Source organism: Podarcis vaucheri (genome assembly GCF_965113315.1).
Source record: "Podarcis vaucheri genome assembly, chromosome: 10".
In the NCBI taxonomy this organism is placed as follows: Eukaryota; Metazoa; Chordata; class Lepidosauria; order Squamata; family Lacertidae; genus Podarcis; species Podarcis vaucheri.
The window spans coordinates 52,267,114-52,293,701 of NC_138748.1; the positions used below are offsets into that span (position 1 = coordinate 52,267,114).

At 41.1% G+C, this 26,588-nt stretch overlaps 1 protein-coding gene across 3 annotated transcripts in view; it reads right to left on the minus strand.

The window, feature by feature from the left end:
- The window catches only part of KDM7A (lysine demethylase 7A), a 47,408-nt gene that overhangs the window by 8,666 nt on the left and 12,154 nt on the right, over nt 1-26,588 (minus strand). For 2 of the 3 annotated variants that reach the window (XM_082240471.1, XM_082240472.1), the window contains exons 2-14: nt 22,903-22,988; nt 17,079-17,196; nt 16,505-16,665; nt 14,421-14,562; nt 10,739-10,925; nt 9,656-9,818; nt 7,987-8,074; nt 7,237-7,343; nt 5,427-5,518; nt 5,178-5,267; nt 4,451-4,660; nt 2,707-2,831; nt 899-1,071 (exon numbers count right to left, since the gene is read on the minus strand). In XM_082240471.1, the coding sequence (XP_082096597.1) occupies nt 899-1,071; nt 2,707-2,831; nt 4,451-4,660; nt 5,178-5,267; nt 5,427-5,518; nt 7,237-7,343; nt 7,987-8,074; nt 9,656-9,818; nt 10,739-10,925; nt 14,421-14,562; nt 16,505-16,665; nt 17,079-17,196; nt 22,903-22,988 (1,742 nt within the window). The remainder of the gene's footprint in view (nt 1-898; nt 1,072-2,706; nt 2,832-4,450; nt 4,661-5,177; nt 5,268-5,426; nt 5,519-7,236; nt 7,344-7,986; nt 8,075-9,655; nt 9,819-10,738; nt 10,926-14,420; nt 14,563-16,504; nt 16,666-17,078; nt 17,197-22,902; nt 22,989-26,588) is intronic. The other variant, XM_082240470.1, reaches the window with a different exon arrangement.

The window sequence follows — 26,588 nt, forward strand, 5'->3', positions numbered from 1 at the left end:
TAGGAATTTAATTTCTGGCCTCAGAAAACCACTGTAATTGTGAGAAAATACTATATATTCCATATATAGGGAATTCTCGGTAGAAATTCTACTTTGATCAAACTGGACTTTTTCCCTGTGATCATAGAAAGTCACAATAATTTATTTATATGGGGATAACATACTGCTTGAACTCATTATACTAAGGTCCCCAAAAGATCCAGCTCATGAGTCACAGATATTCCTAGCTATGTATTTCCCAATTAACCAAAGACATTGACCTACGTCTATGAACACAGCCATATCTGAATTTAACAAACACTCATAACCCACCTTTAGCCTTTTTTAAAATATTGGCTGCATCTGGAAGTGACACTAAACCATGGCATAGTGCTGTGTAAAAGAACTTTGCCATCTCCTGAGCTTGTGTGTTCCTCCCATGTGGCCAAGATTCCAGATGTTTCTATTTGGGGTTTTAACCAGCCAAAGCCCTGCTTCAATCTGAACCAGGGAATGGACTTCAAGACTAAGGTCAGTTTCAAAAACAAGTCCGCTTCAACTCATGCTTTTTGAAGCTGGCTTGTTTAAACTAAGTACAGTTAGTGTTAGCCATGAACTCTGGTTCAGAAGAAAGAGGAAGATTGGTTTAACTAAAATCAAAAGTAAAAACTTCCATAATCCTCCTTCCAGTCATGCAGGAAAAGGAGAAAATGGGGACAGCACACAAGTCTGAGCAGAGTAAGGCTCAATCGCATAGTGCTAAGACATGATTTATCATTATGTCTAAATGCAGCGATTGTCAGTGGAAGCTTAACTACCCTGATGAATGACGCCACATTGATCAGCAGTACAAAGCAACAATGAAGAACGGTACAGATACAATAGCCCTGGATTTCTAGTTCAAGGAAAACATACTTACTGTTCAGTGGTTTCTGAGCATCTACACTGCCATCTGCTTCCTGGGAGATGTGTTCTTCTGCCTTAACTGTTATTTCCTTCTCTGACTCTGCTCTCTCATCCTCATCTTCACTGTCCGCGGTGTAAAGACTTCGATCTCTGAAAGGTTGCCTCTCATCTCTGTAATAAAATAACCTGTTACCAAACCAAAAAAAGATCCATTGGGGCCTTGCCCCATCTTTTTATAAGTAATAGCCAACTTTCACTGCTTCCTAGAACTTTTAAGGTACCATTTCTCATCTACTGAAGAATTTTTCCCAAGTCTCTGCAGAATTGTTGGCTGTTATTCTCTTTAACAGAAGGTTTAAATCATTTTCAATTATTTGAAACAGGAGTGGAAAACCTCAGGCCAGGAAGCCAAACTTGACCTTCCAAGCCTCTCAAGTTGGCCCTCAAGACTCTCTTGCAGGTCATGCCTTCGCCAAAGGCCACATTACCACCACTCTGCTTTGAACAATCCTTCAATGTGTTCTTGAAGTAGGATAATGCCTCTTGCTTGCTGGGGGGAGGTGTGCATGCTACTGAAGGGATATGTGGCGGATGAAGAGATGTGGGGTACAGAAACACCTGACTTTTGCATTGGTGGAATGTATCCTACTGTACAAATGTAAGAGTCACACCCATTGCTTTGCCCACGTTTGCCTTTGACCCAGACCACCGCTGGCATATGGTCTCCAGAATGTTTCCCCATGAATGAGTAATGCCCTTAGTCTGAAAAGGGTTCTCCACCCCAGGTGTCAGAGACTGGCTGGACGAAGCAGAGTGGTGGGGAAAACCAGCCGGGAACCCCCCCCCCCGAGAAACCCCAGAGAAGAAAGGCTCAGAGCCAGGGGGTTGGTGATGGGACCCTCTGACCTGTCAGAGGGAGAAGAATGGAAAGAAGTACTGAATGCTGAAGGGTCAACAGGGTATAGTGAGCAGGAAGAACATGTGACAAGGAGCTGTTCAGACTGCGAGGCTGAAACATAGGAGCAGGGTCAAGAGACTACAGAAGAATCCAGGGAGTCTTCCTCTCCTGCTGTGACCAGCTCTCCCCACCCACCCCGTCTCCAAGAATGTGCTGAATAACAAGGAGAGAGGAACAGAGGCTAGAACAGTGCAGATGTAGCTTGAGACTGCTTGGGAAACATCTGGGGGAGTGGAACCTTAGAAGGGCGAGGGAGGCAGGGAACTTCAATCCTGGCAACTGCTCTATAGGGGCAAGACCTGATGGTAAGTGTTGTTCAGTTGTATGCCTTTTCCTTGAATAAAGAGTTAACTTCACCGACAACTGAGACTACTTCTTCATGCTGACCTGCATCTGACTCCAGACCTGACACCAGGTTTAAAACCATCTATAATAGCAGGACTGGAGCTCAGTGGGGCCCACCACTGATGCCTGAAATCAGAGCTCCAGCAGCGCAAGTTAGCTGGACCTAGTCTACATTTAAATTTGCTCACAATGCCACAAATGGTGCTTCCTGAGGGCACTGGGAGAAATTAAGGCGGAGGTAACATAAGAGCCGTCTGGCAGGGTTTCAAATGCTGCTGCCCCACCGCACAAGGCAAGTCCATTATGGCAGCACTCTATCCAAAACTGCCTCAAGTTGGAGACAGTCCTGCAAAATGTGCCCCTTTGTCCCTCCAAACATTTAATTCCTGTATTTGGTTACAGATGTTTCTTGCTGTATCCCTTTTTCAGCCCAGATCTGTCAATTAACTACAAGCCGGATTTTCAAAATTGCCTAAAGTAAACTACATGTAGCAAGCTACACGCTGATGTTTTTATACCTAATTATTCTTCCATTTGACAGCAAAAGCCGTAAATCATTGTCCTTCGTTCTCCATTCAGGAACAGTAGAAGATGGCTGAAGAGGCTTGTTAAACCTTCCATTCAGTTTACCATTTGCCGTGTCCTAAAGCAAGGGGACAAAAGATTTCACCTACGGTTAATGGTACTTTAATAAGCTATTTCTCTTTGTAATCCACATCAGCTGTGGTGCACTGCCAAGCCACACTTAAAACACTGACAGCCAGCAAACGAAGAAATCCTGCATTATTAATAGCCATTATGGCAGAGAGAGAAGTCTGTTTCATGTGTACAATTGTCTTTCACGCACATGGCCCAAGTTGCAGCAAATCCTTCCTCCTGCACAACACTCAATTCTCTCCCATTCTCTGGATTGTTGGTGCTTAGTACACATATTCACTATTAACATGTCTAAACTATTCTACTTTGCAAGTATGGACGGATGGTACTTCCTCTGAGAAATAATTTAAGACAAAAGATCGCCATTACAGATGAATTTTTACAACATATCAGCACATATATTATTAAGTCCACAGAGCTGTATTGCTAACAAGAAGATACTCAGACCATAGAAATATAACTGGTAGAGAGGACTCTGTATGATGTCATTTCCCCTTCTCTCCTGAACAGGAAGGAACACTTAGTAATTCCTCCCTCTCTCTCTCTCTGACCAGCAATGGATGCAGACATGCCTCTGCTTCCTCCAGCTTCAGCACATGCCTGAAGCTGGTTATACTGTAAATATTAAGTATTTTGCCTGCATAGTTTTTACTTCTGCTTTTGCTGTGAACCAATGCATGATCATCAAGTAAGTAAATTATATTTTTAAGCTTACTTTCCAGTCTGTTGCTTGATTCTTTTTTAAGCGGGTTAAGAAAGGGGAGCCAGCTTACTTCATAGCCGGACTTGTTCAAAACAAGGTTTTACAACCTAACACCTATGCTTTTAATTTTGCTGCCAGGGGTAGGATTTTAAAACACTGTTTAACCCACAAACGTGGGCACCTGGGGGGATAAATTGCAATTAATATACCCTCTCCTATAAAAACCCATCCCACAAACTATACACTGGGAACAAGCAGAATTATATACTTAAGGTTCCAGAAATGGGAGGTAATTGGGGATTTGGGTGAGATGTTTTAAAGGAAAAGTGATACCAGTGGGAAAGACCACCATTACCGCAAAACCCTTCTAATTTTTCTTCTTAAAACAGCTCCGGTACCAAATACTTTTTAGCTCACAGGAGAATATGTAGAGGCAACTTCCAAAATATGGTCTGTCCTGGATCTTTTTGGGTAAAATGGAGAAGTATTTGAAAGGTCTAATTCCAGGCTTAACATTCTTTTACTGTAGCCATACTGTATACGTTTATTGCCACACTACATCTATATTTGCTAATTCAAAATTCATCTATTCACATACACCCAAAATGGAAAGTGCATTTTGAGGTCGCTCCTCCCTACCTGTGGTGTCCAGTACAATATATATATATGTGCCTGGGTAGTGCAACAACTCTATTTCCTCACCAAACCAGTGGTATTCAATGATGTGGAAAAGTGAGAATAATATTTTCATTGAACATTAACCAGTGATGATATGATTATACCTCCCACAGTCTTTGTTTTAAAAATGCAACAACTTCCCATTTTTATGTGTGCCATCTGCCCTGCACATTAAATGTTCTAGTTGTACTTTACTTTGCTCCAATATGCAATTCTGTACTTGCCTCTTCCCACGGGGACATCTCTAGTCTTTTGAGAACTTCTCTTGTGTGGAGCTCCAAGATGTCCAAATTAGATGGAGTTTTGATGGCATGGTCCCGTAGCTTCCTTGCTTTTCGTCTGGAATGATGGGTGGAGGCTGATTCATTTGATGAATGCGAAACTTGGCACACACCAATAATTCCCTGAGTTTTAACTGGTTTGCTGTTCTCCTCCTTTAAATAAAAGAAAGTTATTTAGAGCAGCCTATATTGACAATTCCACACAATTTAAAGTGAAAGGTTTCACTTTCAAGTAGCAGTATTAAGACTTTCAACAAGATTATTCCATCCTCTTCCTGTATTGTCTATTACAACAGCACCCTAAGGGACTCTGTCCACTACTGAAATGTAAGAGAAAGAGAATGTTATGCTCCAGCTAAAGATTTAATTCAAATTTCATTATTCACTCTAAACTGCCTTTATAATTCCTCCATAATGTGATTACTTAAACTTTGAATTCTAAGATAGGACCATAGGGTGGGTTATACTTGATAAGTATCTTATAATCATAAGCACCTAAACAGTTTGCCAACCATGAGTAATAAAAGTTTGGAAGTGATTATTTCAGCAAACTAGCAGTTATTTTTGAAGAGAGAGGAGCACAACTAAAGGAGAGCATCTCCAAAAGCTGAAAGTAATCATATGCGATTATCCAAATTTTGCAATCATATTCAATGTATTTTATTCTTACCTCTACAGAACGAATCACTTTAGATAGTTCTTTAATTAGCTGTCCAGGCCTTATATTGTCTGGAATTTCAAAGGCATGTTCTGTTACCAGCTGTTAAGTAAAACAGGAAAATAAGCAGTTAAGTTCCTCCAAATACAAATCAGCAGCATATTTAAATACAGAATTTTTATGAAGCTGTATTGCATTTTAAAGGCTTTTCTTTTAAAGAAAGAAAACCCACTAAAATTATGACTACACATTTCAACTTACATCTTTTTTCATCCATAACTTTAAAGCAGTAAGTAAAGCTTTCACTCCTTGTACTAAGAAAGTTTGAGGGTAAAAACCATCCTCTTTCAGTTCTGGAAATAAAGACAAACACTGCACATTAGATTAATATAAATGTCAAATGAGTATTTACATTAACATCTCTCTCAACCTTTAAAACCTGTAAAAAGTTACTCATGCATTCAAAACTACAATGAAGAGTAAACTGTAAATGAATCGTTTAATTCGTTAACTTCTAGGAAAGAAAGGGGGTTGAAAGCCATCATGGCCAACCCCTGCCCCAAAGGAGAATTTCCCCACACCCCAGTTTTTACAGGATTGCCCCACATAAACCAAACAGTGGTTTGCCAAGCCACGTGCCAATGGATCTTCAGAGCAAATGGATCTATGGGATTCAGTAACCAAGCTACACATGAAAAAATCTCATGGACTTTAGTCAGTCTCAGCCTCAGTAGAAAGTAACTTTCCAAACTTTGTTATCAGCAGGGGAGAGCATGAAGTAAAACTAGAAACCTACTGAGGTGCATGTTCACTAAGCTTTCTTTAGACTTAGGGGCAGCCCTTTAGCTTCCAAAGGAAAGCCAATGAGAAGCACCAAAGCTCCTGTACCAGCAAGGAAACAAGAATCAGAGGAAGAGGAAGTTTGAGAGTTGGAGGAAGAGGCAGACCAGGCAAGTGAAGGGCAGGGTGTATCCCCACCCTCTCCTGCACCACTGTCTCCCAAAACCAGCAGAGGAATGACGCGCAAAGAGCAGAGGAAGCTTCTATGCAGGTGTAGCCTCTGGCAGGTACATAAAATGGTGGAGGGAGGAGTGATCCCCAGTTGCTGCAACTGCTCCATAGAGAGTGGACCTGGGAGTAGCTGCCTAGACACTAGACTGGTGTGTGTAGGTATTTGGAGCCACAGAAGCAACTGTAAATGTTATCTTTGACAATATAGAGTGAACTCTCTGCTGTGTACATTCCTTTGGGTAGGACCTCCCTTGACAGGGTGGTGGCTAAGTGAAATGATTTTTAAGTCAGATTAAAAAAAAAAAGACTTGGCTGCCTGGGTTCAGTGCTAAGGTGGTGGCCATGGACATTTCTTATACATGTGCATATTCACAAAAGCATATCCTTCCCACACCGTATTATCAGAACAGTTTTGGGGTTAGAGGTGGAATTTTTAAGCTTTATGTTTAGCTTCCTGTTGTGCAGTTGGCTAACAGTCTAGTTACTTGTCAGCTTCAGTTGCTTTCCTCAGTTTCTTGAACTTCTATTAGTTCCCAGTTCAGTTATTTGAACTACATTTACTTTATAAGAAAAAAGCTATTTTGGGGGAGACTGGCAGAGAACCTAAATAGAGGTGCATAGAGTACTGACTAATAGAGACTAAGGGAAGCAGCGTACAAGTTAATAATTTGAGTGAGGTGACAACTGTAACTTTAGAGGGCTGTGCATGAATGTGGTCCTGAAACAAATACATTTTCACTTCCACATAAATAACTGGAGTTGACACATATTTAAAGATACATAGGACACTCTAAAGAAAAAGGTTCATATGCCTTCTTTGTCAAAGCCTTTGTACTCCGCTGCACATGAATCATATGTGTAGCGTTTACTACAAATGCTTTTAATCCATAAAGCTTCTGTCATATCAAAACTGAACAAAGTAGCTACACTTACATTTTCCAGTTATAAACTATGAGTAACTTATGTCTTGTTTGACTGGTGTACATTAGACATTGGTCTTCCTGCAAATGGTAGAAAAAAGTCTAGCCTCACGTTCTTCTTAAAACATGAAATGAGTTACCTTTCAAAGTTTCCAGTAAGTTTTTGGCCACAAACCAACAGATGGCTTCAAAGAAAGGGAATTTGAAAAGATCTGGGGTTTTTAGCCTTTTCTCCATTTCATAACACCTAAATAAACAATTTAGAAGGATTATTTTGTGTGAATATTGATCACTGTTAACTGTGTTCACCTAAATTATATGGTGTGCAGCAAAATGAAGCAGTCCATGACAAACAAGATACATCAAGATTTATACTCAAGAGTAGTAAGATCAAACTTGACAAAATTGGACAGAACTTTTCTAAGCTCTGGACTTATCTCTTCTGAAGCTCTGTTGCATATTGAGCTGCGACATTGGACTTCATAATACTAATACCCAACTTTAAACTTTAAACAGACAGAATTCAAGCAACTTATGCCATTATGGTATGCTTAGAACAAAAAGTTTACTCTCAAGTAATGCAGGAATTAGAATTTATTTTCCAGTTCCTGAGTTTTGCTTGCCTAATTTCAGTTTGTTCTGATGAAATCTTCCATGTTATCTTGTTTAATTTCAAAGTCAAGTAGAACAGAACAAACTATTCATTTCTATCTGGAAATAATTCTTGCAATATTCAGTCCACCCCTGGCAGAATAGCAGCATTGTCTCTTTTATTAGTGTCTTGTGTCATTTAATCTCATTTAATCAATTATGTATCAACTGAATGACAAATATATTTTCAAGCTTATGGGAGAAGATACATAATAAAAAGAGAAATCTCCAATACAAACCTGAGCTGCATGCCAATATTGAGGTTGTGCAAAAAGTTTCCTCCAAAAGCCATACAGTCCTGAGAAGTGAGCACAGCATGAATCCAGCCTGAAATGACAGGTAAGCAGAACCTGAGTATCCCTGCCACAAAATATTTCGCATGCCCTACATTTTGGACTTCAACAAAACACAGGCTAGGACTGATACTTTGAAGACCTCCAAGATAATGTTTTATAACAATATTGGCATCACTAATCACACTGGGTGAAAGACATCCACATCCTATTAAGCTGTCTAAGTGTAGCAGTTTGGTGAAGAAAGTGTGTGAAAATGGACAATCCCAAAATCCAAGCCTCTTCCAGCTCCAGCTGGGAACAAACTGAAGTACCAGGATAAAAGTCAAAAGTGTTTATCTAATTCAATCTTGAAATGGAAGTCTATGGCACACTGAATGGAAACACTGTCTAAAGAGTTCAACCCTAGTATCAGAAACCTCCTTAGCTCGTATAATTGCAATTTATTATTTTTCTTGTGTTAGTTTCTTGCACAATATTTAAAAACCACCCCATGTGCAATCATTAAGTGGTACATGGAAGAGAATATCCAATATATATGCTCAAAATAGGTCAGTTAATGCAGTCAGAAATTCTAAAAGACAGCACAGAAGTGGAGGGATGGTCATTGCTTCTCTGGATTTTTTTTCTCTGGAGCCCTGGAGTCCATTATGTTCTCATAACACCATGACTAGACTTCTACAATACCATCTGTGCTGAGCTCTTGGCTGAAGAATGTGGTTCCCTCTTTCACATTAGGAAGGACATTTTACCAGTAATAAGATCTGCACTGTGTTTGGCAGTTTTTCAGGCACACTTCAAGGTGGTGGTTGTAGCAACCTATAAATCCCTCATAAATGTGACCTTACATACTAAAAGAATTGTCACAAGTCAAGCATGACCATAAGTGACCTCATGGTACTGGCATCAATAAGGTAAGTTTGAAAAAGACATGATGAGATATTCTTGGTGACTATTTCACACTGCTCTCTCCCAAAGGATTTGCTAAATCCCAGTATCAGAAATATATTTTATTTTGTTGACTAGGGTTACATAGTCGTTGCTGTAACACACTGCACATTAAATTATTTTGCTTTAAAATATTGCTTTTCAAATAGAACTACCTAAGGCATACTTAGCTTCCTAGTTAAAAATCTTAGAAACCCTTTATTTTTACATTCAAAGTAGACTCAAGTGTGAGAAAAAGAAGTTGCTCACACTCAGAGGAGTCTAGACCTTGTATGTCTGTGTGAGTCAATGATCTGAACAGGCATCCTCACCTGAAGGAGAAATCCCAGAGCAGCGATTCATGCAGACACTCTTAACAATTCTAAGGACAAGTTGTTCCACTGTGTCATGAGAGATTCAATGTTTCAGTCACACCCATTCAGATTCAGGCACCCAGCAGAGGCTGACTGGATGGAGACAAGTCCAGAACAGCTAATCTTTCAGACACAGCAGGCAGCCTCTGAGTGGGAACTTTTAATAATTTCTCAACTTCCTTATCCTAAATTGGGTCATAATTGCTAAACATATTAGCACATTTTTTTAAATTGAATTTTAAAGAGTCCTCTGAACACCAGCCACCAAACTCAACAGATATGAGCATGATTATTCCTTGAGGAAAGCATTTTACCTGTGGGAACAAATAAAGTATGTCCTTGCTTCACTACACACTTGTAACACTTGTCAACTTTATCTCCAAAATACACTTCACTCTGGGTAACAGATGAACTCCAAGATTCGTAGATTGCCAAATTTTCATCAGTAGGTTTGATCAAGTAGAATATCTTTTCACCCTATACATAAAAAATATTGAATGAGGTTAAATTTGTCTCTGATACACAATAAAACTGTGATAGTAGCAATTAAGGAGAGGTAGAATATTATGGGATTAAGCAGGCTTTCCCAAACTGGTGGCCCCGAGATGTTGTTGGACAGCAACTCCAATCAACCCTATTGCAGCCCAACATCATTTTGAGTGCATCAGGTTTGGTAAGTTGGGAATGGGGTATAGGAATGAAAATGCTTAGGTTCCTTCCCAACTGAACATGATAGGCCTAGAAATAATGTTCTGGGCATAGCAAAACAGAATAGAATGAAGTTGGAAGAGATCAGTTTTTATTAGCTTTTCCAGCTATCACACCCATTAGTGTTCAGAATAACAATTTTAAAACTCTCAGGCCAATAGTCACAAAATGCCCAGTGTGGTTAAACTTAAAACCTTAATTGAACTAACAGTTTCAACAGTGTCATTCATAACCACCCTGAGACCTTCAGGTATAGGGCACTATGTAAATTCAATTAATAATAACATGAGCCATTTAGCTCCTACCCAATCATTGTGCTGCTGCATTATGCTGTATGAAACTGTGGTTTGGCTTAGTGTGTTGTCCAAACCTGGCCTCATGGTTTAGCTCTCCCAGACAAACTGTAAGACACAGGACAAACCTTAGTTACAGCTCACTTTTGACCGGAAATATTGCACACAACATTAAGCCAAACCAGAACTTAGCACATGAAAGCAGCAAAATGACTGGGAAGGAGCAAAGGAGACACAATCTCATTTCACATTTCCTCATTTGGGTTAAGCTGTAGTTTGGTTTAGTGTTATGTTGGAACCAGGCTGGTCCATGCAAGAACCCTTCAAGATTATTATTTTTAAATCCATTATGAATACTGTACATTCTATATTTAGAAATCAGCAGTGTTTTCTTACCCAGAGAACATGATACCAGACAGAAGTTCCCCCAAAATCAATATGGAAATCTGTGTAGCTATCTTGAACTCCCATTAAGCAGTACTTCTGAACAAAAGGCTTAGGAAAGACTGAATCATCTGGCCAGTAGTTTTCAACCCAAGAAAGTTTTCTGGCGATTTCAGGGACTTCCACTAATTCAGACATCCTTAAAAGAAGAAACACATACAATAATAAATAAGAACACAGTGAATGAATTTTAGTGAAGGTACACAGATACAACCAGTGTCTATGACGTTTTTATCTGCACCAATTAAGTACAGTAGCTCTACAGAAGTCAAAAGTGGCAGTGGCGGTTCATATAACCAATTAATATTTAGCATATTCTTGGATGCTACCTTTAAAAGATCAAATGATACTCATTCATTCCTTCAAACAAAGTTATTTTAGAGTAATTCCTGCTAAGTTTTAGACAAAGGTATCATAATCAAATTATTGTGACCTACTTCACATATCACATTAAACCACAAGATAAAACAAACTGTGGCTTAATGTGAATGAGTGCATGCTAGTATACACTGTTCAAAAGTTCCCAATACACTGGACTTCCGGGGAGGCGCCTCCGGCAATGGCTGGATTCCTCTGATCGGGAGGAATCCGCTCCATGGAAATTAGGGTCTGGCCGCCACGGCGAAGGCGGAGACCCATCAAAAACCACAGGTGGGAGAGGCTTGTGGACGTGGGATTCGGCTGGCACCTTTTGCGCCCCCCCCCTACTCGCGGGGAAACCCGGTTTCGGGGATCCGGAGCGAGGTGGGGGTGAGTGGCGCGGTGCTTTGAATCGACTGTTTTTTTCACGGAGTGAAGCCGCATTGCTGTTGCAGGAGAGCGCTGACTTTTTCCTGTGGACAATTTGATCTTAAAACAACAACCCGTGAATAGAACGGAAAATTGGATTTTTAAACGTCTTAATTTGGCACCGAAACGGGGAGGTTTCAGACAGGAAGTCCACCTCCCCCTTTTGTAAATAGATTGAAGCAAAGAGGCTGCAAACTAAAGCCTTGGAAAGTCTCTCATAAAGGATCAAACTTCCATCGGTTAAATCACTAAACCCCCCTTGGAAGCAGGAGAAGAGGGGGTAGATTTAAGATCGTGTAAGCCTGCAGGACAGAATAAAGAAAGTCAAATTACCACTGCTCTCCCCGGAGATCTACTTTTCAGCATCAAAGGAAGGAAAATAAGAACAAGGTCAGGAGAAGACAAAGTAAAGTGCATGTATAAATATGAAGAAGACCTGCAGAAGGGACCTGGAAAAGAGTTAAGAGCCTCGGACAGAAGATCACCAGGTTGATGGGCTATTCGGAATTGATGGAAATGACTGGCAGAACCAGAGACCAGGGAGAAGAGACGGTGGAAGGATATTGGAAAAAAGTTTAAAACCTATATATGGAAATAATGTAAAATTAATGAGTGTTAGAAAAATGTTGGAAGTGAATTATATGGCTTTAGTAGAAATATCTTAAGTAATTAAGTATAAATAAGTATTATAGTATTAATGGAAAATAAGGTTAAAATATGTTAAGATAATTATATGACAGAAAATAGAGAAAGATGGAAAGGATTTCCTGAAACAATTACCGTATTTTTCGCACCATAGGACGCACTTTTTCCCTCCTAAAAAGCAAGGGAAAATGTGTGTGCGTCCTATGGAGCGAATGCAGGGGGGAGGCAGGCGGGAAAAGCCCTCAAGAGCCGCACACAAGCTTCGTGCGCTCTTGCGGGCTTTTCTCCAGGAGGGAGAAGGGACTGACTGGCTGCAGCAGTACCTTCTCCCTCCTGGGGGAAAAGCCCCCAAGAGCGGCACCCTCTTTAAAGGCTGCGCGGCTCCTGCGGGCTTTTCTACGAGGTGGGGGAATCCCTTTCCTGCTTCAAAGCAACTACGGAGGAGAGAAGGAAGGGGACCATGGATCCTCTGCTGCTCACGGCTGCAGCGGATTCCTCCTCCTTGATTGCTGGGAGTTTCTCTGGGCAGGAATTCCCTCAGCTTAAGTGGGGCTGGGGGAAGTGTGGCAGGTAGGGGGGTACTGAGAGACACATGTCTCTCAGATGAAAATTGGGAGTGGGCATTGTGTGAAGTGGCTGTGGATCTCCTGCCGCAGAACTGTAGGACTGTATAGAGTTGGGAGGGTCACCCAAGGGTCATCTAGCCCAGCCCCCTCACAATGTAGGAATCACAGCTAAAGAACGCCAGGCAGATGGTCCCCCAACCGCTGCTTAAAAGCCTCCAGTGGTGAAGACCCCAAACGCCTTCCGAGGTCATAGAATTGCAGGGTTGGAAGGGAACACCAGGAGTCATCTAGTCCAGCCCCGGTGGACAGCGGGCGCAATCTATCCCGTTGTGCAAGACTAAAGATGCTGCGCAAGGCTAAAGAAGAAGCCAAGGCAGTGAGCGGGATGGATCGCGCTTGCTGCCTTGTCTTCTTCAGCTGCACTGGAGAGGTTTAGCTCCTGGCTGGAGAGGTTGCGCGGCTATGGATCCCGCACGCTGTCTTGGCTTCTTTGCTCTTTGGGGCTAGGGGGGGGAACCCGGGCTTCCCCCGCAGCCCTGAGAAGCTCTGGGAGAAGTGGACAGGCTGCATGCAGCCTGTCCGTTGCTCTTTGGGGCTGGGGGGAGGGATAATATTTTTTTCCTTGATTTCCCCCTCTAAAAACTAGGTGCGTCCTGTGGTCCGGTGCGTCCAATAGAGCGAAAAATACGGTAATAGAAATGGAATACAAAAAGGGAGGTGAGAGGAGGTCGATGAAACAAGGGAATGAAAGAGAGGATACTGAGATGATACGATGTGTATGTTTTTGAATTGTTTTTGTTTTTGTTTGGTTAATGTGTAAATGTTGCATTCTGTATTGTTTATATATTGTATTGTATTGTTTTCTCTTTTGCTTTTTTCCCCTCTTCCTTTTTTCTTCTTGTCTTTCTTCTTTTTTTCCTTTTTCTTTTTGTAAGGTATAAAAGTAATAATTTTTTTTTGAAAAAAAAGTTCCCAATACACTGCTCCCATTGCACAAATTAAACAAGCCCAAATCTTACTTGTTGTGTCAACTAAACCCATTGCTCATTTCCTCCAAACTACAGGTTTGGATGACACAAGAAGCCAGACTTGGGCTTGCTTCACCTGCAGCATAGCAGAAGCAGTAGGACCCTGGGGAATTTTAAGCAAGATGGACCTTTATGCTGCTAGTTTACATTCAACCATACAGTGGTACCTCGGGTTAAGTACTTAATTCATTCTAGAGGTCTATTCTTAACCTGAAACTGTTCTTAACCTGAAGCACCACATTAGCTAATGGGGCCTCCCGCTGCCGCTGCACCACTGGAGCACGATTTCTGTTCTCATCATGAAGCAAAGTTCTTAACCTGAAGCACTATTTCTGGGTTAGTGGCGTCTGTAACCTGAAGCGTATGTAACCTGAAGAGTATGTAACCAGAGGTACCACTGTAATTGTAAAGTATGGTTGAATATGACATGAGAAGCAGGCCAATTATATTTACTTTCATTTGCCAATCTCCATATTGTCAAATGCCAGCCTCCAAGACTGATTTTTCTACTTAATTAGAGCAAGCCTTTAGAAGCCAGGGAATTATATTGTAATCCACTTCCTGATATAGGATTTCAAAACAAATGTGTAAAAACCATATACTCACTTTGTGTCTGAAAATTCAAGGCTGATCACATTTAATACTTTTGGTCTGTCAGGATTTGTGAAATACTTAACATAATTATGGAGCTTCATTTTACTGTCTGCTTGTCTTGCCACATCAATAACATCTATCACTTTATCACCACCTGTAAAAAAGAAAATATTAAGTCTCTACATAAACAAGGATCACCTATAAACATCACTGAAAGTCACATCTAGGGATTTTGGCAAAATATTACTTTCTATAACATTTCTAGTGTTCTTAAAAAGGAGTAGTTAATGATCTAAAAAATAAGCAACAATTAAGTTATATAGAACAAGAAATATTATATTATATTGTAATGCTCTCTTAAGGTAAAATGAATAACTGTGCAGCACTGAGGAAATTCATAGAAACCTGAAGGTTATCCCTTACTACCCAACAAAGTGATCAGTCTTACCAGCAACCTGGAACTACAATTTCAGAGATAGTGACAATGTAGATATCACACTTTTACTGTTGGAATAATCTCACTAAATCTATGAGTAGTCTAAATATAGAGGGTGTCATCTAATGCTGTCTGTGCATGAGCAGAATGGGCCTCATTACACAAGGGGGCTCTCATTTCCTATCTGAATCCCCCAAAACCTGCTCCTGACAACAGGGAATCCCTCTGGAACAATTTGAAGGAAGCAAGACAGAAGCAAAGAGAAACCTGCTTGAACAACACTGGATCACACATTTAAAAGCTTTCATCTTTGAAATTGTAAAGTGTAGAGCAGTGTTTCCCAACCGGTGTTCCGCGGCACACTAGTGTGCCGTGGAACTTTGCCTTGTGTTCCGTGGAGGCGGGCGAGTCGGGCGGTGAGAGGCGGGGCGGCGGCGGCGAGCACACGCGGGGCGGCGAGCGAGCGAGCTCCCACATCCCATCGCCGCTCGCTACTGGGCCTGCGCATCCGCTCGCCACTGGGCCTGCCCCAGGAGGTGGGGTTGCGGGCATCACGCCCTTCCCCACGTGAGCGGGGAATCCCATCCGCCCCCACGTGAGCGGGGAATCCCATCTCAGCCCCCGCGAGAGCAGGGGAATCCCATCCGGCCACGCCTCCTGGCTGGCTGGAGGGGGCGTGGCTTGCCCTTTTTAGGGCCGGAGCGGAGGGGGCTCACCCTCTCTTCTCCGGCTAGCCCCATCGCCGCTCGCTACATCCTATCGCCGCTCGGCGAGCACACGCGGGGCGGCGAGCGAGCGAGCTCCCACATCCGACGGCACCAAGCAGGGGCCCTTGGCCGGGCCGGTGCCCACCGTGCCCGCCTCCGCCCAGGAGGGCGGCAAGCAGCCACCGCCGCCACCACCCCTGCCGCTGCCCGGCAACCGCGCCGCCGCCCCCGGCTCCCCGCGGTGGGTGATAGTGCAGGCTTCGACGGGCGAGCTGCGAGCTTGGCGGGCAGCGCCTCCGTCTGCAGCGCCCGCCTCGCGGCTCTCATTCCCTGCCCCTGCCAAAGCTCACTCAGCCAAGCCGCGCTCTCCTTCCTGCCTCGCTTTGCTGCCTCCTCCCCCCCCCACCCCCAAAGCTTGGAGGTTCCCCGGCAAGGGGGAGGGAAAAAATTGAAAACTTTCACTTTCGTGCGTCCCTCCCGGCGTGACGCTGCGCGCTGACGTCACGGGGCTGTAATGGTGGTGTGCCGCGAGATTTTTTTCATTAAACAGGTGTGCCGTTGCCCAAAAAAGGTTGGGAAACACTGGTGTAGAGAACTCAACTTAAACTAAATGTTCTCAAACCTTATCACAGTGCAAGCAAAGAAATGTAATGTCTAAACTTCCAGGTGTGAATATTCATCCTTCCAAAAGGCTGCTTTCGCTTTTTTGTTCTAATTTGAAGGGGCCCTAAAGCTACACACAAATTGTCCACAAAGTTGCTTGCATTGCACTGACTAAGAGTTGACATGTTAGTATTCTGCATACCACATTCACAGAATGACAAAGGCTAAACTCCATTAGTGACTGCATACATCAGTTTAGGTAGCCCCACTTCTAATTACAGTAAACGTGGTTTTATTACCATTTTAATTACTGCACATGTTTTTACCCTGTTCTTCATAACAGACCATACCTACGTATCGTTCCACATCCAGAATAGAGAAAGTAGAGGGAGGAAGCCTGAGACCTAGGCCATCTAATTTAGGAACCATAATGGGAACATCAAACCCATGCTTCTCCAGGTATCTTTGTGTCAACTGGCTGCCATGCATTTTCAAAATGATGTCATCAGCACTACAAAAAACAACAATACTTTTTAACACTTGAAAACTAAATAATTCTTGTATACTACTTTTTTGCATATTTTTATTACTTTATTTGATTGTTCCCCATTCTGGAATTGAAAGCATTCAATGAAGGGCAGGTTATAAATACTGAGTCCCTTCAGAGAAAAGGGTAGGATATAAATAAATGTAATAATAATAATTTTAATTATAAATACTTCAAATTGTATGAATAATAGTAATAGTAATTAATATCACCATCACCATTAGATGTCTTAGCCAAAAAGACATTCAGCTGCCCATTATTTTTAGTGTGTTAAAAGTTTATGGCTTGAAGACAAAACTGTTGTTTGAAGGAGCTAGAAAAAATGACAAGACTTTCTGCACCTGCTCTTATATATGTTCTAATGCAACTTATCTTACCTTGGGAAGGAGCGAGCACGTAGTTGTTTAACAAATGTTCTTGTTCCAGCTTGTACTGGCTTGGAACCATCATCAAATTCTGTATAGTCATGTCTGTGCCAGTTCCTTCTCTTCTTCACTAGATAGTAAGGATTAAAACATTATCTTCTAAAATTAATTGCAACTACCACATTTGTACCTGGCCCTTTCCTCAAGACATTTTAGAGAACTATCCAGTTTTCTTTTTTAAAAATCCCATAAGGAAAGATATGCTTAAACATGCATGGTTGGGTCCAAGGTCACATATGCACATCATACAACTGAAGTACTTGCTTTCTCCAAAAGCTACAGTTCTCAGCACTCTTAACAAGTTACAGTTCACAAGATCCTTTAGGGAAGCCATATGCTTTAAATAGTGTGGATTAACCCTAGAGAAGCTTCACAACTAATCAAAGATTTGACCCCAGGTCTCCAAGTCCAAGTATCACATCACCAAACTGGATCTCAGACAGTTTCTGACAAGCTGCCTGCTATTAATTAGTGAATAAATCACCCTCTGCCCTGAATTGAAAAAAACAAAACCATTTATAAATGAGCTGGGTGATGGCATCATTAAAGGAACTAATATAAAGTCTAGACTACATTTACACTCAGAACTGAAGCAATAGAACTCATTTGCATGAAAAATCTATTACGAGCCAAATATTACAATTCATAACATTTTCTTAAAGTTACAGCTGGATAATAGTTCCAGGCTTCATAAACCATAGTTTAATAGTAACAGGAACAAACATTGGGCAGAGTATTCCCTCCCCCTCTTGCTGCATCATTTCTGGCTTATGACTTCTAGCTTATATTTCTGGTTTGTAAACTGCCATCAAGCCATGGTTGAGACAGAAGAGAAACTCTGGCTTGATACAAGCAAGAAACAAAGTACTGAAGGGAGCAGTGCTAGAAGAGAGGTGCTTGTTCAGGGTTTGTTCTCCATTTCAGAAAAACATGCTTGGAACCAGGCCATACTGTACTCTCAGAAGGGAGAACCAAAGTAGCCCTTGCACTACAATTCTCATCATTCCTGGAGCTGATGGGAGCTGTAGTCCAACAACATCTGGAGAGCACCACATTGGCTACTCCTGCTCTACAAGCATTTATAACAATTTGCAGTCCCTTCTTTACTCTAGGATCTCAGCATGGTTTATATGGGGTTCACAATTTTCCACCTGGGGCAAGCTTCTTATTTAAATTCTCTCTCACACTAAAAAGGTATACTGATTTAATTATTTTAGGTGGTGGATATATCCGTAAAAGAAATATGTTGATTAAAATCCCTAAACTTAGAATTTATATCATTTCCCTAGCCATTCTTAATTCAAGCATTACACTCAGGGGACAGAATTCACTAAACCAGCTCTGTCAATGGAAGACCTATCCAAGGGCTTCCACTTGCATAAGAGCTTTCCCTCCTCTTCCACCTGCACCCCCCAAAATTGGTTCAAGTGGAAGGTCAGAAGAACCCTCAGAATAGCACATTGTGGGAGGAGAGGAGGGTTGTTCTATTTGGTAAGTTGAAATGCATGCACAGGTGGAACGAATGGAAGAGTGCAACACTGAATTCCACCTAGTATCTTATTCCTATCTTTCACCTTCCAACTGTCAACCATGACAGCACACTTCAAGCATTCAAAAATAATGTGGGAAGCATGCTACAAGCACACCACTCCAGCCCAACCTTTCCATGTTGCGTAGGAAAGTCTGAAAGGTATTGGGGGGGGGGTCCAACCATGCCTAGATGAACATGCTTCAAAGCATGTATTATTTTGAACATCTGAAAGAGTTTACTACTAATTGTTATTTATGAAATCTTGTGTCCACTGAAGCTACTGTTCTTTATGGGGTTTTTTAAAAATAAAAAAATAAATTTAATTCTCCACATTGAGCCGCTGACAGAGTATTAGTAATTTCATCTGGGCATTCTGAACTAATTAAGCTTTCATTGTTTCAAAACCAATGGATTGTATTACTCCAACTACCATATTTTTCGCTCTATAACACGCACCCGACCATAACACGCACGTAGTTTTTAGAGGAGGAAAATCCGTAGGCATGCCACCCGTAGGCATTCCCTCCATAACACGCACAGACATTTCCCCTTACTTTTTAGGAGGAAAAAAGTGAGTGTTATGGTGCAGAAAATACGGTAATCAAAGGAGCAGAAGGGCATTACTACAATATATGCTTGACTGTCATCCATCTCTCTCAACACAACTGCAAGTTGCAGTTTACTACTCAGAAGTAGTATGAAATCTGAAACTTAAGTTGGAAAACATGTCACGCAGAAATTGAGGCGTACACCACAAGCCAAACTGCACAGTAATCAAACAGCTTGTGTCCTACTTCATGATTAAAAGGGATGCAAAGTCATATGGGCCTGGCAACAAAGTTTATGCTTTGCCTGGATCACAGTCTAGAGAAGGTTCAGTGCACACAGGATGGCCGATACACAGCAACCACTTTCAATGGCTCTTTTTTAAAAAACAAAAACAAAAACTGGCTTCATACTCCAAACCATTTTATGTGGCAGCTCATCACAAAGACTTGGTACATTTTCTGTATTAAGAGCTTTGTAGTAGCCTGTATTATACATGAAAACAGCTTGCTGTAGCAAGGCAGCTGCCATAGGCAACCACTTAAGGGAGACTTCCATGTGGCAGTCGTTTCGTGTGTGCCTTGGGTGTGCATATTTCTGTGCGGAATGATGCATATCATTCTTTCCATGTGTACACACCTGTTTCTTCAAGCTCAGTGACCACTTTGGAAAGCAGCCAATGTTATCTGACAGTTATTAAGGTGGGCAGCTGCACTACAAAAGACACAAGACAAAGCCTCTGATGTAACTGAACTTCTCTATAGAACAAATTGGTATGTGGATTAACAGGCTAGTATTACTTGCCAGTAGTTATAAATTGCATTTTTTTAAAAGGTAAAGATTACTGTGGTCAAAGTTTTCAATACTTATTCTAACAAATATTAGGTTAGCTTCAATAAGAGAAATAAAAACAAAACCGCAATTCAACAGTATCACACATATGAAAAGATTAAAACAAGAAATCTATTAGAGTCCAGTGTAGCTTTGCAATAACTTTCAGAAAGGCAAACATCTCATTTATCTGTAAGTTCAAGGTGGTATAATATATTATAAGCAATTATCCTAAAATTATTAGCCCGAGCTATGAATTTTATACTGCACCTTCTAAAGGACACTTAAGGAAACACATTGTAACCTAGCCTGAGAAGCAATGTTCAACATTGCTTAATGTTTAATGGGGGTTCAAATAATATTCAGGAATAAATCATAGATAAAAGTCCATGAAGCATTAATTTCAGTTTGTTCCTAACTTTAATCTTCCAACTGTTAACCTCTCAAAGGGAATTATTTGAGGCTTAAACTGGGGAGGGGGTCCTAGGCACACCCACCCGGCTCCTCAACTTTCCCAAATTGAGAAGGAAGGCCAGAAGGTGACTTAAGCACATCTGCCTGTCTTAGAAGCTTCCCTGCAGCTTTCCAAACGCAATTCCTCAATGATATTTGAAAGCAGCTAACAGATTCTTTTGCTTTACCATTAGTGACAAAAACTAAATTAAGATTCTTAGGATATTACACAACTACAGCTATTTGGGCAGATCAAGATATGTGAAATCAGGATGATCAATTTATTCAGGATGGATCTATTTCTTATCACAATACAGTCACAAAGCAGGCCAGGACTTTCAGTCCTGAACAGAGAGTTTCACCCTGTACCTTCGTCAGGTACAATCAGATTGGCCTGGCAATCACCCTCTAACACAGTGCCATAGAAAGTCCAGTGATCTGCTGATTGGTCTGCTTGGCCTTCTTGCATGGTAAAGGAATCCTCTGTTCTTTGTTGGGTGTGACTGTTTCCTAACAACCACAATAGACCCTATATGTGCATGCTAGAGAGCACCAAATCTTAACAGCCATCTGCTAAATGGCTCCAGCATTCTAGAACCTATTTCAGGGCCTTGAAAGGGACACCAAGCTCAACAGGAAGATTTGGAACAACAGGCCAAGAGGCTGGGAGCTTAACAGATACTCCAATCAAGATTCAGCAAGGAATAGCATAGTTAACTTCATACTAGAAATGATGGTATTCTGAGGGCTACTGATCAGACACTTTTTACAGAACAAAAGCAAAAAACCACCAAACCTTTGGGAAATTCTGAAATGGATAGCATTGCTAAGATCTAGTAAGTAAAACCCTCCTGAATGAAAGCTCACCATTTAGAGCTATAGCTCATTCTGAACAGACAGTAAAGAAAACATGATCTAGTACTGCACATTTTAAGAGTGCACTTGGCATTCTAGAACCAGATGATGAAAGGGTTTCACTGTGTGAGCTATTGCTGGGGACAGTAAACTCATTATTTGTTTAGAATAAGAATGTATTATATGTAATCTGTGAACATCAGACTAAAAAGATGCTTCTTCTGTTTCTATAGAAACACATGTTGAGTTGGTAGAGCACAAGACGTCGTCTCAGTGTCGTGGGTTGGAGCCCCCCCTTGGGCAAAAAAATCCTGCATTTCAGGGGGTTGAACCCAAGAGGTCCCTTCCAGCTCCATGATTCTATGATCTATGATGTATGTTTCCAAGTCAAGAAAGCAGCTTTGTCAACACAGGAGATCAGGAGGACCCCACATGCTCACATACTCCTCCACTTCCCTTTCATGTTCAGAGCTGACCATGATGCAGCATTATGTCAACTTTCACAAACTGCAGGTAACTCAAATCAGTTTGCAAAATTCTTAAGCATAGTTGCAAACCACAGTTTGGAGCTAAAAGGTGTAAGAATACTGGTGAGTATGGAATGCTGCGCCATGGCTAACCCATGTAATGCAGTTTATTTGCACAGGTCAGGCTGCTATGCCAGCAGTCTTTTCTCAATAAAACAAATATGGCCACTGTCACACCTCCTGTCGTTATATCTGGACTGCAATGCATTCTACAATTCCCTTGAAAAGCACTGATATTGCTCCCAATACAAAATGCAATCGGAATGGCTGAAAATTATTTTAATTTTTTTAGCATACAGTTGTACCTTGGTTGTCAAATAGAATCCGTTCTGGAAGTCCATTCAACTTCCAAAAATGTTTGACAACCAAGGCGCAGCTTCCGATTGGCTGCAGGAGCTTCCTGCACTCAATTGGAAGCCGCGAAAGCAATGTCAGACGTTCGAGTTCCAAAGAATGTTTGCAAACTGGAACACTCACTTCCGGGTTTGCTGTGTTTGGGAGCCAAAATGTTCGAGTTGCAAGGCATTTGAGATCCAAGGTACGACGATATTACTCCAGTTTTGTTTAATCTGCGCTGGCTTTTGGTTTGCTTATATACGGTAGTTATATACAAAAGACCTAAATTATTTGCAACCAGGATTTCTGCAGTACCATCTCCACCCACACAAAACTGCACATGTTATCTTACACATAGTTCCATGCCCTGTTGAGCTTCATAAGTAAAGTTACTTGGGACATGGGGAATAATCTTTTTGGCCATGGCACCTAGAGATGTGGTGCTTCCTCCTTAGGGAACTTTCTCCTCAGTTGGCCTCCTCTTATGGTTTTTGGGCACTCTCTTTATTTCACCAAGTATTTGGCCTATTCTAAGCTTCCTTCTGCCATGTGTAATTAATGGCTTTGCTTTTATATCTGTGTTTTTCATACATGCAAGCCCCCAAAAGGGCCTTTTTAAGAACTGAAAGGTGAGGTTTAAATTATTTTTTTAAAAACAACAACAACAACATGCATCACTGCTTAAATCATTACTTACTCAAGGAGGGTCCATGAAGAACTGCGCAATTGGGACAGTGGTACAGATCAATGTCAACAGCATGGTGCTCTTCTACTCTGACACAACTAAAAGAAGAAGAAAAAAAATCTTCAGGAACTCTTAAGTTGCAACTGCACCTTTTAAGGAAAATTATCAGAAGTTACATATATAACCTTAGGACAAGTTACAAGTTCTTCTCATCACCAGCTGGGGTGCAAAAGTTCAAGGAAAGGAAACACCAAAAGTTGCTGCCTCAGCTGCACAAGTGGAGGCACCCTGTATCCTTTGTCTTGTCTTCTCTGCTGCAGCCTTAAGGAATGGCTGCAGGCAAGTGACAGATGAAATCCAATTATGAAACAGAGCAAACCATGTTATTTTATGTGGTGCTGCATGTTATTGTTAGACTTTCAGCGGGGCTCAAGTCTGGTGGACAAGGTATACATCTACTAAATAAAGAACTTGAGCTTGTTCCCTCTTGTTTGGGAGGGGGGCTCAACTATATGCGGTTTTGTGAATACACACCATCCCCACAATGTAAAGGTACATCTGACCGTTAGGTCCAGTTGTGGACGACTCTGGGGTTGCATGCTCATCTCGCTCTATAGGCCGAGGGAGCCGGCGTTTGTCCGCAGACAGCTTTTGGGTCATGTGGCCAGCATAATTAAGCCACTTCTGGCGAACCAGATGTAAATTGCAAGTGACCTATATGCCTATAATTTAATAATATAGTCAGTAAACTGTAGAGAACTCGTAAATCTTTCACTTATCAAAGTGTAAGGGATTAAATTGAGAGGTAGGTAAATTATCATAAGGACTAGATAACAGAATCATTTGGCAAAGTTTTATTTGATAATATTGCAGAAAATGCAGCCCGTTATTCAACAAATCTGAACACCACCATTAAACAGGTATATTGTATTCCATAGCAAGCTGTTTTTCCATTAGGTTGTAAAACTGCAAACAAACATTGCCTTTCTTTCTTCCTTAGCTCTTTATGTTTTTATGTTGACAGTAAGTATTGCTAGAGGTCAAAGCAAGAGTATATTAAGCCAAGTTTTAAAACAGAAGGAGAGAGAGAGAGAGAGAGAGAGAGAGAGAGAGAGAGAGAGAGAGTGTTAAATAAAAGCTTCAGACTTCTACTGTAACTAAGAGGCAAAAAGTGTGACTGGATAGCTCCAATTAACTGAAGACATATCACACACTATTGGATAGTCTCCTTATGCTAATTGGCAATATTATCTTAACCAAATTAATTAAGCAAATTAGTACTTCTCTCTGCCCACCCTCCCCAGTTTATCCTCCTTTAGATAAAGTATACTCTTCTCAAAGTGGAAGGCTACCACAAGACAGAAACCCTCCTCCCTGTACCAAACAGCACAGGCGACTGCCACAAGCAGGCCTTGTGCCTGAAGAAAAGGAAATGGTCAAGTGCCTTCTCCCTGGCTTGGCAACAACAGAACACCAATTGACTAATCAGTTGGTGGCAATGAAAGGAAGGAATCATTACACTTGGAGAGGATTCCAAGTTCTTTTCAGCTTAGGAGGTGTTGTATGGAAATTACTAAAACTACTTGCCAGTAAAAGCACAGAATGCTCTTACTACCTTTCGCCTGGAAACTCACAACTACAGAAGTTACATCCTTTCTACTTTCTGCTGCAAACCACCACAAATGGGTTGATGTGGTCATTTCACAAGGGCAGAAAGAATGAAATATAGTTAGCAACACTTATGAAACAACTAATGAGCACTTACTTTCTGTCTCTGTCAAAAGTATGGTATATACAATGGAACCTTGGTTTTTGAATGTAATCCATTCGAGAAGACAGTTCGGCTTCCTAAACATTCGAAAGCTGAAAGTGGAAGCCTCAATACAATAGGGAAACTGAAAAAGGAAGCCACGAGGCACATTCGGCTTCCGAAAATCGTTCAAAAACCGAAGCAGTTACTTCTGGGTTTTCGGCATTTAAAAGACAAAACCTGCGTCAACAGAGACATTCAACATCCGAGGTTCCACTGTAGTAACAAAAACCAGCAACATATGTTCACTTTCCTTCCACCATACTGCTTTTTACACCTTCTTCCCTTATACAACCCTCTCTCTAACCCAACTACCAGCATGTTTTCTACTACCTTTTAGAGGAGAGGTGGGAAACCTGTGCATTATTTCACTCCAACTCCCATCAACCAAAGCCAGCATTACCAGAGGGCAGGGATGATGGAAGGTGTACTTCAGCATAATCTGGAGGACCACAGGTTCGCTGCCCCTGCTTTAGAGGTTCAAATTCCATGAGGAAAGAGGGTTAAGCCCCTGACAGTGGTGGAGAGAGCAAGGTGCTTCACCAGAAATACACATACATTTATTAATAAACTGAAGAATACAGTTCTGTATATAAATTAAATGTTGTGTTTATGATCAACCTAGGCCAGGAGCAGTCCCAATCTTTGATATATATTTTTTTGTTCACAGAATGACATCCTTTCTCTTCCCCACTTCTCTATACAGCCTTAAAAGTGAATAAAACATGTAAAAAGAATGAAGTATATGAAGTGAGCTTAGCAACCTCCTTGCAGTATGTCACCCAACAGCTTTAGATGAAAATAAATAGATTTTATACCACAATGTATTAAAAATTCATAACACTTTCCTACTCTAGTTGCCTTTTAAAAATAATGTAGAAGTGATTTCATGTAGAAGCTTTTTGCTTTAGTGGCAACATCAGCATTATACCCTGCTGAACAAGAATGAACTCAACATTTTCCGCAAGAATCACCAATTTAAAGGCCTACTTTACTTAATGCCAGACTAATGGAGATTAAATATTAATTCCATTCAAAGCATTCATGACCTGGAAAACTAGCACTATCTATTTAGAACCACTGGTACCAGTATGAGGCAGACCTGAAGACACAAATTTTCTAAATAATGAAACATTCGTTTGGCATATTTTGATGTCAGCAGTCATAACTGATATTAATGTACTCAAATGAGTTAGTTTCAATTTATTCTGACTTATGCCTCATGTTTCCAGTTTCACCTCACTGTTTAATGTCCCCTGATGGGGAGATGCACAAGCTGTGCTAACACTAATATAAAACATCTACTTTGACCATAAGGACAATGCAAGGAGCAGTAAGCATGGAACAGTTACCGCAACCTTGCAACATACCAGGCAACAGAGCTTGCCTTCAAGCCAGGTTGTAGTTTCGAGGTTCACTGCGTTTGTAGGCATACAGCCTGTGATAAAGAGATTTTTCTCAGCCTGACTGATTTAAAATAAAATAAAAAACTTTAAAAGCCAGGACCAATACAATAAATTTTAACCTCTTGAAATGTAAGCATTGAGGCATTCAGATTAAATCAAGAAGTGCCTAAAATATATTAGTATGATAAATTATATTTCAATTTAATTAAATCTATTAAACTACTATGCAAAAAGTTTTGTTGCAATCTAATTTTCAATTTGTACATCAGTATTTTCACAGACAGGGAATTCTAAGCTAGAAGTTACTATAATATTCCAGCTACAAGTGTGTAAAAGCTCTCTCAAATGGAGCCTTGGTATATATAAATGTTAGTTTATCAAAGAGAGCCAAAAGAGCGCTGTGGCACGTTAAAAAGTTTTTAAAAATCGGGGCATGAGCTTTAGAGAACTAGCCTCACTTCTGATGCATGAAGCATGAACTC